Source organism: Strongylocentrotus purpuratus, unplaced genomic scaffold, assembly GCF_000002235.5.
Source record: "Strongylocentrotus purpuratus isolate Spur 01 unplaced genomic scaffold, Spur_5.0 spur5_scaffold_6, whole genome shotgun sequence".
NCBI lineage: Eukaryota > Metazoa > Echinodermata > Echinoidea > Camarodonta > Strongylocentrotidae > Strongylocentrotus > Strongylocentrotus purpuratus.
In genome coordinates, this window is record NW_022145612.1 from 17,602,685 (window position 1) to 17,620,836 (window position 18,152).

Sequence of the window (18,152 nt, forward strand, 5' to 3'; positions counted from 1 at the left end):
GCCAAGTTCATACCTATACAAAGAACATAGTCAAGGTAAAAACACAATATTGCTTATTTCAGATTTATTACATGGATTACATTCTTTGCCGGATGGATGACAATTCATTTCATATAAACCAGAACCCATGGCTCTTAAATCGAAGTACTTTCTCGTCATGATCTTCAATCCAATTATTATGCACAATCACGGGCTTCACGGTCTGTGTCCTCCTCCACTTATCATCAAAATAAAGCGCTCCATTCGGGAAAAGAGCCGAATCAAGAACCTTAACTCTCAGATCCCCAAAGTTCTCTTCCAGGAGTTCGTTCAGTATTTTCTGATCGGGAATGTTATCCCTTGCCTTATGAATTCGGTCTATCCACTCCCAGACAAACGCTCGCGATGCATTGGTTGCGCGAAAGAAGATAAACCCAGCGCAATAGACAACCTTCGGTACTCGTAAATCTACCTGAAGCACGACGTCGTAGTCGCCATCGAGGTGCGGGAGAGGATCTTTCAACCAAACGGTGTCCACGTCACTGAATAGCACATCCCTGCCCTTTGCTAGCAGCCGATAGATGTACACCGGTCGCTTGTTGATGAGGACGTTGTAATCATGTGAGAGATAGGCCAACCTCTTCTGCGGCGATACAGCTCTCTGTGTCATAACCGTCGTAACGTCAGGATACCTCAAGAAAGTCCTATACGCCACCATGTCTTCCGCGATGGCAAAAATATTTAGACGACTTTCCAGACGGTGGACACTCTCTAACCAGTTCTCGGCAAAGTCCATGAACGCTTTGTTGCTCGTAATGAGGACGAGTGGCCCGTCATTAGATATGTTGAGTTTGTAACGGATGTTGAATTGCTCTGGTGATATCGACGGTTGTGTCGTCAAACGAGTTTGTTCGGAGACAATCGGTTTCTTTTTTGCTGGTGGTTGTTTATCAGGAACATGGGACTGCTGCAATACTACAAGACAATAGAAACAACGACGTAAAAACTTTTGAATGGGTGCATACAAACGTTCATTTTTTTTTAAATATCCCTTTCCATCAAATACGACAAAACTAAATTGAAATTCGTCAGCCTTTCGTCACCCTTTTCGTCACGAACTATCTTGTTGACGTCCGAAGATATAGTATACAAATAATGAATGGTTATGAGTTCAATAGTGCGAATATGTTCATGAGTTGAAAGATTAACATTCTATTCAACGAGGCGTCAGCCGAGTTGAATAGAATTAACGTTAATCTTTCAACGAATGAACATATTTGCACTATTAAACGAATGAAAAACATTCATTATTTGTTTTATACAACATCGAAGAAGACCTAATAGAACGTTAATCAACAAATTTTGCTTTACTCCTTATAAAGATAAATTAAAGTTGGAGTCAAGCCTTCTCGATCTCGATTACATGCAGATTGCCTTCGCGTCAGATACACGCAGGGATACGCGCACATGCAGCAGAGAGGTACGCAGTCTGCATATAACCAAAAATGCACGGCGCATATAACCAAAAATGCACGACCGTGCAATATACCATCTATTGAATATCATGTGACCAACAATTGTCCAATCAAATGACAAGGATCCACGTAGGTGTTGTATAAAATAGAATATTTTATGAACCCCTATGAAAAAAAGCATCTAATTAATGCCAACTATTCCATTAGGACCAAACCACTCAAATTCAATCATCAGCAGGATGTCTCACTTTTTTTTCTTCTTCTTTTGTATAAACCGAAAACTTTTCAGATTACTAAGGTGAATGGCGATTGTATTATAACTAGCCATGCATATCCATATTTTGCTAAATTGATAGTTATTAGATTTCAATTAGAACTCTGAAGAACATTCAAGAAAAAAACAAGAGTTGAGTAAACTTATTTTGTGATGAAACTGATTGTTGAGTCTGAGCCTGGAAAACGATTTTTTTTTTTTTTTTACTTAGGCTATTATCTACGTCCTCAAAAAAGTAATATTAATTTCACTGGAAAGTTGTTATACATAATTTACTTAACATTTGAAAGGAAGTCCTTTTCAGGAAATAAATCACGTGAATAGAGTACAACCTAATGAGTTATATTGATATTTGTTTGATCCGGATCGTTCAATTTTTCAAATGCAAACATGTGGATATCATTATTTTGTGTATTCATTCAGCGTAGAAGCATTTAACACAGTTAATATCAATTGTTCTGTAGGGCATTCACAAACAAAAAATACTCGAGACCACAATAATTACATGAGACAGAGATATGCGTATTTTTAAGTAAGTCTTGAAAACAATATTAGTCTTTTTGTGTTTTGTTTTGATATGACACAGAAGTCGTAAGGGCTAAAAACTAACTATACTCTTTCATTTTCACGACTTATTTTACTGCATTTTAAAAATAACCGGGAAAGTAACTAACTTAATATGAGTTGCCGGTTTAGCTTACCATATAGTCTGACGCAGACGTAGCATAGTGCCATCATCGTCGAGATAACGATAGAGGGAAGGCGTCTTCCGCGGTACCTTGAGAATAGTGATAAGAAGAGGATTGTAACCATACCGAATAACTCTTTGGGGGATTTTAGATTTGTTCTTTTTATATACCATTTTGATTCATGTAAAATATTCATCACGCGGAAGTGAGAGCTAAAAAAGGGTTCTTCGGTAGGCTCTTGTAAAATACTAATTTTCAAATCAACTGAAAAAAGGAAATGAAATAAAACAAATCACAACATAGCTCCCTTTTATATACTGCACTTCAGTTTTCCTTATTATTGACAATGCGAAAGAAGACTATATCTCTCTATCTCTCTTTCAGAAACGATATTATTACGAATCAGGCCAACTATGTCCTGGTACCGGTAACTAAGAGGTCATCATTGTTACAGTATTGAAGTGACATGGTTTCTTGGTTCGAAGAAAATCCCCACAGTCTTAACAAATGAATTGTAATTTTTGTACAATAGCAAAAACGAAAGCATTACGTATATATAGGTAGTAAATGTAACTGAATACAACATTGTAAATATTCATCATAATTTTGAACTGATTTAGATTACGGTAGAAATTTGAAATACAATAGGTAAGGAGAGTCTTAAATCTTTGGATGAATTATTAATGGTTACGAATATTGCTTTGAAAATTGTTAATGTGATAAATAAGAATTAATTAATATATTTCGTGATTCATATTCTAGAGAAAATAACAATTATCACCAAAATTATAAGATTAAAAAAAACAGATTTTCAATGTACTTAAAACAAGAGAATATGCACTTTTACATTTTCGTAAAGAAAGAGGAAAAAGAAAGAATATTTAAAAAGAGAAAATAATTATCAAATTACAAAATCACAAAACAATGATATGATTTATACAAAGAACTTGTCATACCATCTGCGTGTCATTATCGTCAAACTCTCGTAGGCAGTCTTGTACAATCGGAGAGACCGGATCCTGATCATAAAGGATAAAACAAAGGATAAATAGTGATACATTAACCAGAACATCAAACATAAAGGTATAATACAACTATCTGTAAAGTATGGTAAATGTAATGTGCAAGACAAGACATCAGCACGGTAGTTCAGTTGTGATACCATTCTCAAGACATACGTAGGTTTGTGGGCTTTTGAAAGTTAGAAAGTCATAGTTAAAAAGCAAAGTTATATATTGACTGTTGCGTCAGGTTACGGTGAGTGTTGATTGAAATATGATTACAGAACTTCAGTTAACTTACATCATAACGAATCGGTTGGCTTTAAAGATTTCGTCAGGGAATGGGCCTAGGCCTTTACTAATTTAAATCATGTGCTGTAAAATTGCTGTTAAACTTCCAGCAAGTGGTCATCACAAAACCCAGAATATGATGAAGAATAACTTTTGAACCGGATAAATGATCCAATATCAACATTCAATATATACTAAGAAATTTAGTGGTGAATTACAACATGTAATTATTGTCAAACGTGAGTTCATCAACCGACCAATAAACTAATGACCTATGTTTTGGCTGACACCATATTAACCCCAAGAGTCAAGACAAACCAGAGTCAAGACGAACAAAATCAAATAATTTACATTTCGTGGCAAATCCAATGAACACGACCTGCACACACATACTGCGAGTTGGAAAAATAATTTATATGAAATTCGTTGACTTGAAAGTATAAGACATCATGCTGAATATTTAAAAGAAATTAAGACGTATCGCTTACCTGTATTTTTAATCACCGTCTGTTTGATCTAGCTATAGTTCTTAGAGAAAACAATTGGGCCTACTTTTTTCATAGGTATAAGATCTCATGAAATAATGACTCAAGTCAAAATGTAAACAGAACAGTACTGATGAAACACACAGGTAGACCTATGAATAAGGCAAGGTTATGTCTTACGTGTAAACTATATAAGGGAAAAGTGCATAGAACTGCGTCGATTGATTACAAAAGAAAATATAACAATGAGATATTGATTAAATTTCTTCACCGACAGTTTCTTCGAACGGACAAGATGCTAGTCTTTTTCCAAGGAAGTATTCATTTAAATGCTATATTAGAGTTAAGTTTATTTGCTGGAAAAAAACTATCAGGCTAATGGGTACAATAATTATATAGGAGTGATATTAGGTGGGGGGGGGGGCGCACAGAGGACTATTGCTCCTAATGATTTTCAAATCATATACTCGCTCCAGAAGTGACAACCCTTATCCCTTATCGCTTTTCTTTCTTTCGTTGATTATTGCTTTCTTCTTTAAACAAAAAAATCATTATCACCCTTTATTTTTGCTCGTCAGAAATCATTGAAACTTGTGCCCTCTGGAAAATACTCTGGCTATACTTAAAATGAGACTTGATATTAAACAATAAAACGGAGCATCGGGAACGTGGACGAGGAAGTTTTCTTCGCATATTTTGATAGAGTTAATCTCTATAGAAAGACACTTACAGGCAGAAAGGAAAGAGAACAAGAAATGAGCGAAAAAGATAATACAGAAAGATAAGAGAGAAGAGGAGAGAGGAAGAGGAGGAGGAAGAAGAAGATCAACAACAACATCAAGAATAGGAAAATAAGGAAAAAGAAAAACAAATCGGAGAAAAATAAAGAAGAGTAAGAAGATGGGAATGAAGAAAAATGTGAATTTAATTACAAGATTTCACATTCTTAAAGAGAGAATTAAGAGATTTAAGAAATAGGAAAAAATGTATTCCAACATTACTTTATATAATGTGGCTAAACTAACATTCCCCAATGACCGACCTTCTGTCAAGTAGACTGATTCATTTCATCATTTAATTCGTTCTATTTCATTTCCATTATCTCTGTTACTTTTATATTGCCCTGAAAAGAACATTCATTAATTATTTTGTACAGAAATATTTTGTTTTGAAACAATTATTTTCAGAAACTATTTTATTTTAAAAGGAAACATATTTTTGTTAAAGTGATGCTGTTCCATTACCAGTTTCACACAAACGGTTGTCGGCAAAGTAATTTATAACTTGTGTAAACCGTTTCCATTCCACGTCAGCCTAATAAATTCCACTCACCGTCTCAAATAACCTTCTTAACCAGCCCAAACGCTAACAAGGTTTTGTTCCATTAATGGATTCCGTTTTCACGTATCAATACAACATTTACTAAACCACTACTATGCTTTATCAAGTGTGTAAATACACCAGTCGATCCTACATAATAAATGCATGTTAAATCGCGACGAATCTATAACAATGGTATCTTCATAAACTGATATTTTGTCAAATAGGATAAATGTCCGTATGCTTGTTAATACTATTAACATAAAAATGAATTTCCATTAAATTTACATAAAACTTGAGTATCATTTAATACATTCTTTCATAGCCTAGCGATTCTTTTACTAATATTGAGGTCACTCTGTCACGACAACCGTAATGCTATACACACTTAATCCCTTCCAATAATCAGCCAATTAAAATGAAAGGAGCAGAAGGCCTAATGTATACCAGACTGATTAAAAGGGGAGGTCTACGTCGGCATGATAATGAGGGTTTTGTTTTTTATGGGGGAATAGCATAAAAAGTTGCCGACTAATGATTGTTTTATTTTATAATTTATGATTTTTGTTGTTGAAGCCCTGCGTTGCGTTTTTCCATCCCTACCAGGCCGATCAGCCGATATGGACTTTTAAAATTGTGTACCCTTTTTAGTGATATTTGTATTTTCAATCGATTACCCCTCTTGGTGCCGCATTGATTCCCGAATTTGACCCTCACCATCCCCCCTGGTAAACGAGATTGCTCAGGATTATCTTGAACAAAAAATGTTTTGCCCGTCTGGTATAATTTTTACCCTACGACAAAATTTCGATTTGACGCCCTTAGCCGATATAGATAGATATAGATAGATATAGAGTGGGATAGGAAGGGGAAGGGGTCACTTCACCCCTCACCCTAATCATATACCAACGCCCCTAGCTGCATCAAGGTTCTAAGATGTAGAAGGATTGGGTCCAAACATGCCTACCGTTGTTATTAGCAAAGACAAATATGAAGAAAGGATTTTCGCCGCAGTTGTGATGTCATCGAGAAACGATAGTTGAAATAAGATCTCGCATCGATATTTGCATGGTGTGTACGTTTACTGTCCAGAAGTGGTAAAATCACCGTTGAATTCAAATACCATCTTATGACTTAAAGGCATCGTTTAACAATGTTAAATCTGAGATGCACGGCCCTACGTGTTATCAGTTTCTGTGTTATGGTATAATATTGAAGCCCTAAGAAAATCGCGCTTCAAAATGACCAAGAAGTGCCTCCCCCCAAAAAAATCTCCAATAGACTGTAGTGTTATGAAAACAGTTAGGAAAACGCAAAATTTGGTTTCGATTTCCAATCATAAATATCTTGATAATCAGACTAGCGATCGGCATGTAAAAGTCATGGGGTCTCTGACTGACCTAAAGCTGGTTTATAATTATCATTGCAGCATGAGCTAAATCCAGGATTTTGGTTCAGAATCTGAGACAAAGTTACCGGATCCCTTTAAAGACACCAACATGTTGGAAGTCTAGAGAAACAGTAGGTCCATCGCTAAGAGGTTAATGGGTCAGGCTCCTCATCAGACCCGATCTTGTGATTGAGCATGTTTGCTTGTCAATACCTCTTTATGAGGTATTCAAGTGCTTCTCTTGTCATCCGAGGTACATTAATGCCCTCCATTGGTGGAAAGATGCTTACTTTGCGTAACCACTGGATACGCATAAACTAAAAACATAAGTCGCTGAATTATCATTAAATACATAAGCATCACTAGCTCTTTATGGGGGCGGCATTCCAAATCAAATGGGAATCATATTTCTAACACGATATTATATTTCTAACACGATCTACATTTGCCACACTCAACCCAGGTGTTGTAAATGGGTACCTGGCAGGAATTAATTCCTTGAAATGCTAGAGCGCCGTAGTGGCCGCCTTGCTAAAGCCAGGGTAATAATCGGGGCAGCGCCAGGAGCGTCATGACGTGACGGACATGCGCTATAAGAAGCCACCATTATTATTATTATTAAAAGCGCCGAAATCTCGATGGATGCACTAATTCGCTATGCTAATAGGTCCACTTGCTATTGAACATTAATCAAGAAAAGGCCTGGGGTATACAATGTGATTAAACGTTTTTCTTAATAAGATTTATTACAACATTCAAATTCTCGAATAATAATTTTAGGGGGCAGGGTTTAATGTCCCCTGTTCTTGTCGCAGTGACCTAATACTGGGCTATGATTTGAATGGCGACATGAATCCTTGTATGTTAATAGGTCGATATCGATGATATAAGTGGGTTAAGGAAGGGTAGCTCGGGACAACGAAAGAAAGGGTAAAATATGAACAGTCGGTGCACTAAAGACCAAGTACAACACGCCGTCCAAAAGTAGATGTAGACACACTTCTTGTGGATTACGTAGAGGGGGTGAAAGGGTGGCGATGTTGTCTCAACTCATTAGTAGGGTCGTGGTATACCTTTAAAAAAAAACAGGCTCGAGAGAACAAAAGAGCTTGTTTAAGGAAGATTTAATAGACCACGTCATAGCTTCTTCTCGCCCAATGAAGGGTATTGTGACAAGTTTGGAGAAAGAGAGAGAGAGAGAGAGAGAGAGAGAGAGAAGGGAAATGTTCTGTGATCGAAAGTTTGTCGCGGATACACACTATTCAGATGGCTGAGCGGCGTTATGTAAGGACGTCTTTCCCTCGATCTCCCGCCGTATCGTTGGAACTGATATAGGCTACAGGGAAAAGGAAATCTAACTTACCATCTGATATGGGAGCCTTATGACATTCCTCAGGTAAGCTCAAATAAAACATTTGCACAAAAAAAATTATATTGGTAACCACCAATCAAAACATCGAGTCTACTTTGGAGTTTTAATTAGAAGGCAAGCTTTAAAGCAGCAAAGCGGTTTTAAAGATTGAGTGAAAATCACCTGGCTTGAGAAACGGTCCATATTAGTGGATGAAAGCGTAACTGAATTTCACGGTTGGTAGGTGTTAAATCATAATCATCGTAACTTTTGTCTTAAAAAGGTATGGTTACTAAAAGTTCATAAAGCCAAATATCTAGTTCTCGAAAACTCAATGTTATTTTTCACTTCCTCACAGCCATTTTTTCTCAGATCAATTCAGGATTATTGTATGCTTTATCCTATGATAATAATAGCACCCTCCTTTTGATTAACTTAATATTGTTAATCATAATGCAGTTTAGTAAGATAAAGCCTTGTTCATTTACGAAAAAAATATGAAATCATCCTATGAATTTAACGATGTTTCCTTCGATCTCTTTTCTTTCAGAGGCGTGTCTCTTTACAAATAGTTATCGCTTCCACAAAGCAGCTATAAACTTGCCATTCACGTAAGTTTGATATTATTTGATAATTTACTATCCTTTAAATAAATGTATACGTCATGTATGCGTCATGCAAAGAACAGGTGAAACTAACGCATGTACAAATGTATTTCTTAAACCCGTTTTCCATCATCAAAGGAAGTCTCTATAATTTTCTTTTGATGATTTAACATTTTCTGAAAAGCTGGAAATAAAAGAAATGAACATTAAAACGTGTTTTTCTGTAGTTGTCATGAACGATAGTTCATTTTTATTGGTGATACATTATCACATTTGTATTGAGATCAAAGTTTATTTCCCAGACACTGACACAGTTTTGTCGATACCAGAAGGGTAAATGCTAAACTTAAAGGGATCCGGTAACTTTATCTCAGATTCTGAAACAAAATCCTGGATTTAGCTCATGCTGCAATGATAATTATAAACCTTTAGGTCAGTCAGGAACCCCATGACTTTTACAAGCCGATCGCCTGTCTGATTATCAAGATATTTATGATTGGAATTACAAGTTTTGAAAACCGTTTGCCAAACGGTTTTCATAACACTACAGTCTTTTGGGAAAAGCGTTTTTTTTAGGGCTTCAATATTACACCATATCACAGACACTGATAACAGTGCATCTCAGATTTAACATTGTTAAACGATGCCTTTAAAATAAGTTGAGTGAATGGCTTTCGTGATAGGGTGCACATTACCTGAAAGGGAAGAGATTTTTGTTTTTGTTTAGAAATAGTCATCACATTTTATTAGGGTATAGCATAATCATGATTCATCTCATTACAACGGTACTTAACATTAATGGTATTTAACAATTTCGAGTGGTTAAATCCTCGTATACTTTCAATATTCCCTTAAACACTGGAGGATGGAGAGGGGGCATACTACGTACCCCTTGAAATCCGTGTAGTACCCATTAAGTACGTGAGAGTGCCCCTAATTATTGTGTTTTTTGTAATTACATCCTCTTTTAACTGTCAGGCCCCAAATTCGATGGATTTTGTTGTTGTCTTGTCAGCAATTTTTTTTCTGTGAAGTGTGTCACTTTCCCCAAAGCCTGGATCCGCCCCGGGTTATATAGCACATAATAAATGATGTTACTGTAACGAGTCAAGCAATACAGACGCAGGATACAAAAATTCCATTAGGTTCCATATTTATTGATAGGTTCAAACTTAAACAGCCATTTCTGTATCTCTCAATATACATGTAGGTCCTGCAAAGGACACATCAAAATTAAACATAGAGTCTTGCGTGTACAAGCACCTCCTTTTTAGAGCCCACCAAGACATGTCTCTCGATCTCTATACCAACATGACCGAGGAGCTAATTACACTCGTTCCCGTTTCATTCTAACTCAAAAAGTATTCAAACAGTGTTAGAATTTCGAAATAACAATGAAGCCTTACACTATTTGCAGGCCTACACCTAAATGGTAAACACATATTCAAATCAACCACTGTACCTTGTGTAAGCCATGGCTTAAACAATCAGGGTAAAAGTACATCGACAGTGTATACAGAGAAGGTATGCATTAACCTGCATAGACACATGTAGTCATATCACTACAACTCCCCCATTGACTATCTCCTCCTGGAGATCACACAAATCACCACAAAATTATCATTTCAGAACCTAATACTCTCACTACTTGCATAGCTTATGAAGTTAGCATGAAATATTTTTTTGCAAACTCTATATTTCATGCATGATAATAATATAATAAAAGTTTTAAACAAATAAGTACCATTCTAGGGTGGGAAAACAAAAAGGCTTTAATTTACATACTTTTTTTTTTCTTCATTGAACAACTATTACAAAAAACACTGATTCTCGCTTTGTACCGGTATAGCTCAAGTACATTCTGTATAATCAGTATCATTAAATCAAGTCAAATAGTCGATATATATATATATATATATATATATATATAATGGACTGACAAAGTTCACTGATTTCTTTTGCGGCAAATGAATTACAAATCAGTTGTGCAACTAAATCAATATCAAATTTCACAGTTGGTTAAGTTTTTGATTTAAACTTTTGTTATCAGCAATTTATGTGGTACCACCATAATGTTATTACTCCAGATACACACACAAAATACTACATACACATATCTTTTTTCTTACGAATTATGATATACCCTATACCACATCAAACCTTTACATCTCAAGCACAGACATAGGCGCCGGAAGTGGGGGCAGGGGTCGGTCGCCCCTCTCCCCCCATCGAAAAAACAATTAAAAAAACACACACACAACAAAAAGGTATACATTAATCTGCATAAACACTTGTAGTCATAATCACTAGAGCATTGAGATCAAAGTTTATTTCTCAGACACTGAACAAGTTTTGTCGATACTAGAAGGGTGTATGCTAACTTAAAGTAAGTTGAGTGAATGGTTTTCGTGATAGGATGCACATTACTTGAAAGAAAATAATTTTGTTTTTGTTCAGAAATAGTCTTCACATTTTATTAGGGTATAACATAATTATGATTAATCTCATTACCACAGTATTTAACATTAATGGTATTTAACAACTGGAGGATGGAGAGGGGGGCATACGTATGTTCCCTTGAAACCCATTTAGTACCCATTAAGTACATGAGAGTGCCCCTAATTATTGTGTTTTTGTACTTACATCCTCTTTCAACTGTTAGGCCCAAAATTTAGTGGATTTTGTTGCTGTCTTGTCAGCATTTTGTGTGTGAGCTGTGCCTCGGCCTCTCCCCAAAACCTTGGATCCGCCCCGGGGTTAATCATAGCTCATATTAAATTATGTTACATTTTGTGAAGTAATACTCTAATAATCAATATAATAGTCTATAAAAATCAATTAATGTCTACTATCAAGTTATTATTAATTATTATTAAAACATTCAAATAATTGTGATGAATATTTCATTTAAAATTGACAGCATGACGCGGATGTTCAAGAGATGGATTTCTCTACTCGTTTGTATGTTTCTGCCCACCATGATGTTTTCCTTTTTATACCACAGAAATGGTGAGTTTCTTATCAATGGTAGACCTACCTGACTCGATGTAAAGAATCATGTAAACAAAATAGAAGAAATCAGGAGAGAGTGAGAGAAAGAGAGAGGGGAGAAAGAGAGAGGGAGAGAGAGGGATGGATAAATTACACAGAGATATTTATTATTTTTATCATTATTGTTATGATCATCATCATTATTATTTTTATTATCATTATAACTTTTATTGTTATTGTTATTACTATTCCATTCTTATTATCATCATCATCATTATTATATTATCTTTATTATTATTACAATTATAACCATTATCTTTATTATTATTATTGATATTATCGTTATTATTACTGTTATTACTATAATTATCGTTATTACGAGATGAGAGAAAAGTAAATAATTTATTAATCCTAGCCGCTTCACTGTCATGTTGTTCTCCTATATGCATGCAGAAATATTGCAGAAGAAAATTGCCAACTCTATTCAACTAGATCAGCGGTTGTTCCCTAAATCATTACCAGCCGATGAGACTTCCGGTTCTATCTTGCAACGTCTTGTGTTCCCAACACCATACTACCGTGTGGAGAGAGATCTTGATGAGCAGATGTGGTTGCCGATGTCGATGTCGGGGATGGCATCGAGGGAAGTCATACGAAGTACATTGACAACGAAGAAAATGATCACCACAAGAACAGCAATAGAAGTACACTCGTCGCGAGAGACGAAGGAAACTCTTGGAACAGCCGAGAGGAACGTTATTATCGCTACAGGAAATGATGTGAGTGGAGCAGAAAAACCATCGAAAGACATAAAGAAGCGACCGAGTAAGCGCTCTCGAAGAACGAACAAAAGATCACCTGTACACCCTCAAGAATTACCTCAACAAGTTAGGGAAGTTAAACCTATTACATCAGTTGGAGTTGCGGGAAAATTTAATGATAAACAAATGATCCCGACTCCTGCACCGGTCGCCAGGGTCCCTTCTTTTCAAAACAACATAGAAGAATTTGCCGAAGTATCCGAAAAGCTTGATGGTTTGACCATTGCATCACATGTCGAATCCGTTGATCCGGTATCAAGAACTGCAACTGCGGCACCTGTCAAAATGATACGCCAAAAAGTTGAGGAAGTTAAACCTATCAAATCAGTTGGAGTAGCGGGAAAAGTTGATGATAAACAAATAATCCCGACTTCGGCACCGGTCACCAGGGTCCCTTCTTTTCAAAACAACATAGAAGAATTTGTCAAAGTATCCGAAAAGCTTGATGGTTTGGCCATTGCATCACATGTCGAATCGGTTGATCCGGTACCAAGAACTGTAACTGCGGCACCTGTCAAAATGATACGTCAACCAGTTGGGGAAGTTAAACCTTTTAAATCAGTTGGAGTAGCGGGAAAATTTGATGATAAACAAATAATCCCGACTTCGGCACCGGTCACCAGGGTCCCTTCTTTTCAAAACAACATAGAAGAATTTGCCAAAGTATCCGAAAAGCTTGATGGTTTGGCCATCGCATCACATGTCGAATCCGTTGATCCGTTACCAAGTACTGCAGCTGCGGCACCTGTCAAAATGATACGCCAAAAAGTTGAGGAAGTTAAACCTATCAAATCAGTTGGAGTTGCGGGAAAAGTTGATGATAAACAAATAATCCCGACTCCTGCACCGGTCACCAGGGTCCCTTCTTTTCAAAACAACATAGAAGAATTTGCCAAAGTATCCGAAAAGCTTGATGGTTTGGCCATCGCATCACATGTCGAATCCGTTGATCCGTTACCAAGTACTGCAGCTGCGGCACCTGTCAAAATGATACGCCAAAAAGTTGAGGAAGTTAAACCTATCAAATCAGTTGGAGTTGCGGGAAAAGTTGATGATAAACAAATAATCCCGACTCCTGCACCGGTCACCAGGGTCCCTTCTTTTCAAAACAACATAGAAGAATTTGCCAAAGTATCCGAAAAGCTTGATGGTTTGGCCATTGCATCACATGTCGAATCCGTTGATCCGGGATCAAGAACTGCAGTTGCGGCACCTGCCAAAATTGTTCTTCGGTTAACCGCTGAGACAAAAAACATTACCGAATTAACCGAAATTGCGAATGATAATCTTGATATGAAATCGGTGAATGAGACGAGCTTCGGTGAATCCATACAGGCATCCAATCTAGAAAAACCGTCAGAGCAGAATAGTCCATCTGCGTTGTCTGCTCCAACCAAACGAAAGTCAAAGAAAAAACAAGAGAAATCAAAGAAAACAAATGATAAAATCGATGTTCAAGTTATGAATATAGAACAAAAGTTTGATGAAATGAAATTAGATACTAAGGAAAAAGTTATGAATATGACTGACAAAAAGGATGAGGTAGTTCGAACAATGGAGGAACAACAAGAAAATAATGTACCTGTGAAACCGCCATCCAGGAAAGAAGATACGAAGAGAAAACGAGATCGTAAATCAAGGACTAGGCATAAATCTCATCCAAAGGAGGAAGAAGTGAACGTACCGGTCACTTTATCTCTTAATTTCAACTTAAATGATTCCAAATCACACTCACCTGTGATCCTTGTATCCACTAACAAAGCTTTCTTGAACTTCACCGACAACTGGTTGGAGAGTGTGAAGCGTTCTGGTATCCGATCTGGAGTGACCCTGGTAGCAGAGGATCGTGAAGCGTTCAACTACCTGAACAACAGAACTGATATCGAGCTCAACGTTGTCCTCAATGACGTATCCGAATCACCGGGTGAACGTCTTCTCTTCGACTCACCCGCCTACAAGCAGCTAGTCAACAAGCGACCGAGCTACATCCTACAGCTTCTGTCCAGCGGACACGATGTCCTGTTCTCCGATGTTGACATCGTGTGGCTCAAGAATCCTCTGCCGTACTTCACAAACGACACCAACGACATCTGGCTGCAGGAGGACCTTCACGAACCCACTGTGTACTGCGCAGGATTCACTTTCTACCGCTCATCACCTGCAACCATAGCTCTGGTGACAGAGTGGGTGCAGACTCTGGCCTTACATCCCACCTACCCCGACCAAAGAGTCCTAAATGGACTCCTCAAGAAGAAACGATGGGCAGGAGATTACATCAAAAGAGCTGTCATGGATTCGCGCTTGTTCCCGAGTGGGCGTCTGTATTTTGATCCGGATTGGCGTGAAGCTAATAAGGACACTGAACAGGTGATGGTTCACAATAACTGGATCAAAGGACATGATCGCAAGGTGGAACGCTTCAGGAACGAAGGGTTATGGTACTTAGATGATAAGGAAACAGGACAAAGCTATCAATGAACCACGATATGAATGCATTCTGCTATTGAACACGCATATTTTGAACATCCACCGAAGGATTTTACTTTCTAAGGCATATTTTAAAAGACAAAAGCGATGTCATAATGGTTGCTGATGATCTTTGGCAATATCAATGCGGACTTTGTCAAGCTTTTCTCCTGAAATCACCTAAGTTAAAATAAAATATTGCAAGACCCTGTACATAATCATATCGTTCATGGTTTACATATTTTGATTTCAAATTCATTTATTTTATAGGTCAATAGATTCCATACGGAAATTAATAAATTGACAACAGAATTGTTCATTGGATGACTTGAGTACAGGGTGATATTTTTACGGTTACACCGTGTGAGAGGGGGAGGATTGGGAATCCTGGAAAGGACTGTTGGTAATCATTTTTGAGTGTGTGTGTAGTACTGAAGAGGACTGTTGATAGTCCTGAGGAAGACTGTTGGTAATCTTTCTCGTGCTTATAGTTCTAAAGAGAACTATAGCGACGGTTGGAGAGGATGGGTGGTAGGAGGGCCTCGACGTTTCGAACTGGTTTATATAATCATGTTAACATCTGCACATCCCTGAGAGCCCCTAACTTTGTTTCTTTTTATATTTCACCCGGAAACAATAATTATGAAGACGCCGTTTGTTTACGACGGTAGCCACAATTCAAACGTTGGGTCGGTTTGGCAAATCAAAAGACACTTTGACATTATATCTGCCAGCTGACAGTGATTATCGGCAGTGCCACTTTTAAAGCTATTGTGCATACTTTATTAACACATAGTACAAAATGCGCCCTCTTTCGAATTCGTTAGAAAGAAAGAAAGAGGAAGAGAGATAGATAGAGAGAGAGAGAGAGAGAGAGAGAGAGAGAGAGAAGGGGGAAGATAGAGCCTGAGGGGGGGGGGGTAGAAAGGAAGAAAGAAGGAGAGATAGATAGAGAGAGAGAGAGAGAGAGAGGAGAAAGATAAAAACGAAAACAGCGAGAGAAAAAAAATAGAGAAGAAAAAAATAAATATAGGCACAGACAGGAAGTGAGAGAGAGTAAAGAAAGAGCAAGCGAGAGAGAGAGAGAGAGAGAGAGAGAGAGAGAGAGAGAGAGATGGGAGGGGGTGGAGAAAGAAAAAGAGAGATGACAAAATAATTGTGTAGATTGAAAATGAATCTTTGTCTTTCCATGAAGAAGAAAAAAATTACGATCTCTACCAACCCGCTTTAAAAACTTCATTTGTATTCAAGTACAATATTGATACACGGTACACTTGTTATGAAACATACTTAGTAGTACATGTAGTAGTAGTATTATTTCCTCCTCCTTCTAAATCTTTGGTAGTTACACCAAAGATTTAGAAGGAGGAGGAAATAATACTACTACTAAATGTACTACTAATAATAGTGGGTTCTTGTATAGCGCTCATGTCTGTCAAACTTCACACTACTACCCCGACTTTAGCACGGCTGTCATTATGGCGCTCTATAAAGCATTCCAATAAATCAATTTTCCCCCACTTTTCTCGCAGTTCGCCCCCATCGTGTAGATGATTATGTCGTTCACTCCTTTAAAATATATCAGTACACCATTTGACGACCTGAATGTATAATAATAATCAAACACAATAAAAAAATAGACTGATAAACAATTATTAAACAAAACAAAACAAAAGTGCAAATAAACATATAAATTATAATGTATATGAAATACATCAATGTGAACAGAGTAAGTTAATCATCAAAAGCAATTTTGAATGGGCTTTGACGCCAACCCACATTTTGGTTTTTAAAGGTATAGACCAGTTTGGGAAACGCCCCCCCCCCCTCTCAAAATATGAAATGGAAGTTCTTATTACCAATCATGTGAAAGAATATTCACTAATACGTGATGATACAAATTTTGCCGGAAAACCGCCTTCTAATTGATATATTTGGTAAATTATTATATCTATCCGGATTGGATAGATATAGGGTAGTCCCATATTCATCTTTCAGTGTACAGTGATTGCAACTTTACCAAGACCGGGCCAAATTTCTTATCATTTTGATGATTCCAGAACCTTGCTGTACACACCTCTACGATGATCAACCTTTTCTGATCGATTCCACAACGTTTCTTTCACAATGCAATCGCATGACCTTTAAGTTGACTTGAAAGTACTGTCTGAAAAACAGTCACCTTGTCAATATTACGAAGCGTCACAGATCTATTTAGCCAAACGATTAAATTCATGTTCAACACTTTGAGCTTTTTACAAAAGGTCAATATGAAAGTCTTACTGTGGTGCGACACAAGAAGTCGAAGAATTTCTTTCCAAAATAATACACTTCACGTAGAAAGTAACGGTAAGCATAGACAGTGATGCGCAAGAGCTAGACTTCTTTCGATTGTGGTACGGCGCTATTTCGAAGATGTCACTCTCGATGGTGCGTTAAAGATACCATGTCCCTTTTGCAGCCAACATCAAATACTGTAGAACTTTGCAGGAATTATGAATATGTCATGTATGTCCTATCTGTGAAATTTAAACTTGAGCAGTGTCCTAATATTCAAATTATGCAAGGAAACCCGTTTACTTGCTAGACTTCACTGTCAGACACTATTGAGTGACTGACTGGCTTCTTTCATCTTTGGTAATAACATACATAGCTGTAAATGGTACTTGAGCATTATTTTGTCTACATCAATATAACCAACTTCTTGTAATGGCCAAAATTAAACTGATTGAATCTTTGCGCAGCATAAAACGTCCGATCATTCGGTACAATGGTTTGAAAAATCAGACTATTACTTACTGGCGCTATAGCTCTAATAAACTAATAGTCATTATTTTCCCACTTAAAAGACATTTTCAAGCCCCCCCCCCCCCCCTTTTTTTAGGGAAGTTCTAAATTAGTATTGTCCTTCAAATGCCATTAGAATTTAACCTTTTCATTTGTTTGGCCTGCAAATGGGACATAGTACCTTTAAAGGTCACACTAGTCACTTAGTGACGCAGTCTTACGTCAAG

General features: G+C 37.1%; 2 protein-coding genes across 3 annotated transcripts; one reads left to right on the forward strand and one right to left on the reverse strand.

Moving 5' to 3' along the window:
* Nucleotides 1-42: 42 nt before the first annotated feature.
* LOC100888900 (UDP-D-xylose:L-fucose alpha-1,3-D-xylosyltransferase 3) lies at nt 43-4,362 on the reverse strand. The gene is made up of 4 exons (XM_030973568.1): nt 4,198-4,362; nt 3,374-3,436; nt 2,430-2,506; nt 43-954 (listed from the first exon to the last, which is right to left on the reverse strand). The coding sequence occupies exons 2-4, from the start codon at nt 3,385-3,387 to the stop codon at nt 110-112; spliced, it is 936 nt and encodes a 311-aa protein (XP_030829428.1). The 5' UTR covers nt 3,388-3,436; nt 4,198-4,362; the 3' UTR covers nt 43-109.
* Nucleotides 4,363-8,125: 3,763 nt separating this feature from the next.
* Nucleotides 8,126-15,495, forward strand: LOC100888971. Of its 2 annotated transcripts, XM_003726975.3 has the most exons (4): nt 8,126-8,300; nt 8,806-8,866; nt 11,781-11,869; nt 12,305-15,495. In XM_003726975.3, exons 3-4 carry the CDS (start codon nt 11,782-11,784, stop codon nt 15,148-15,150), a joined length of 2,934 nt encoding a protein of 977 aa, XP_003727023.2. In that variant the 5' UTR covers nt 8,126-8,300; nt 8,806-8,866; nt 11,781; the 3' UTR covers nt 15,151-15,495. The 2 variants fall into 2 exon arrangements, with proteins under 2 accessions (XP_003727023.2, XP_030828864.1); XM_030973004.1 differs by lacking the exon at nt 8,126-8,300 and having other exon boundaries at nt 8,651-8,866.
* Nucleotides 15,496-18,152: the final 2,657 nt, after the last annotated feature.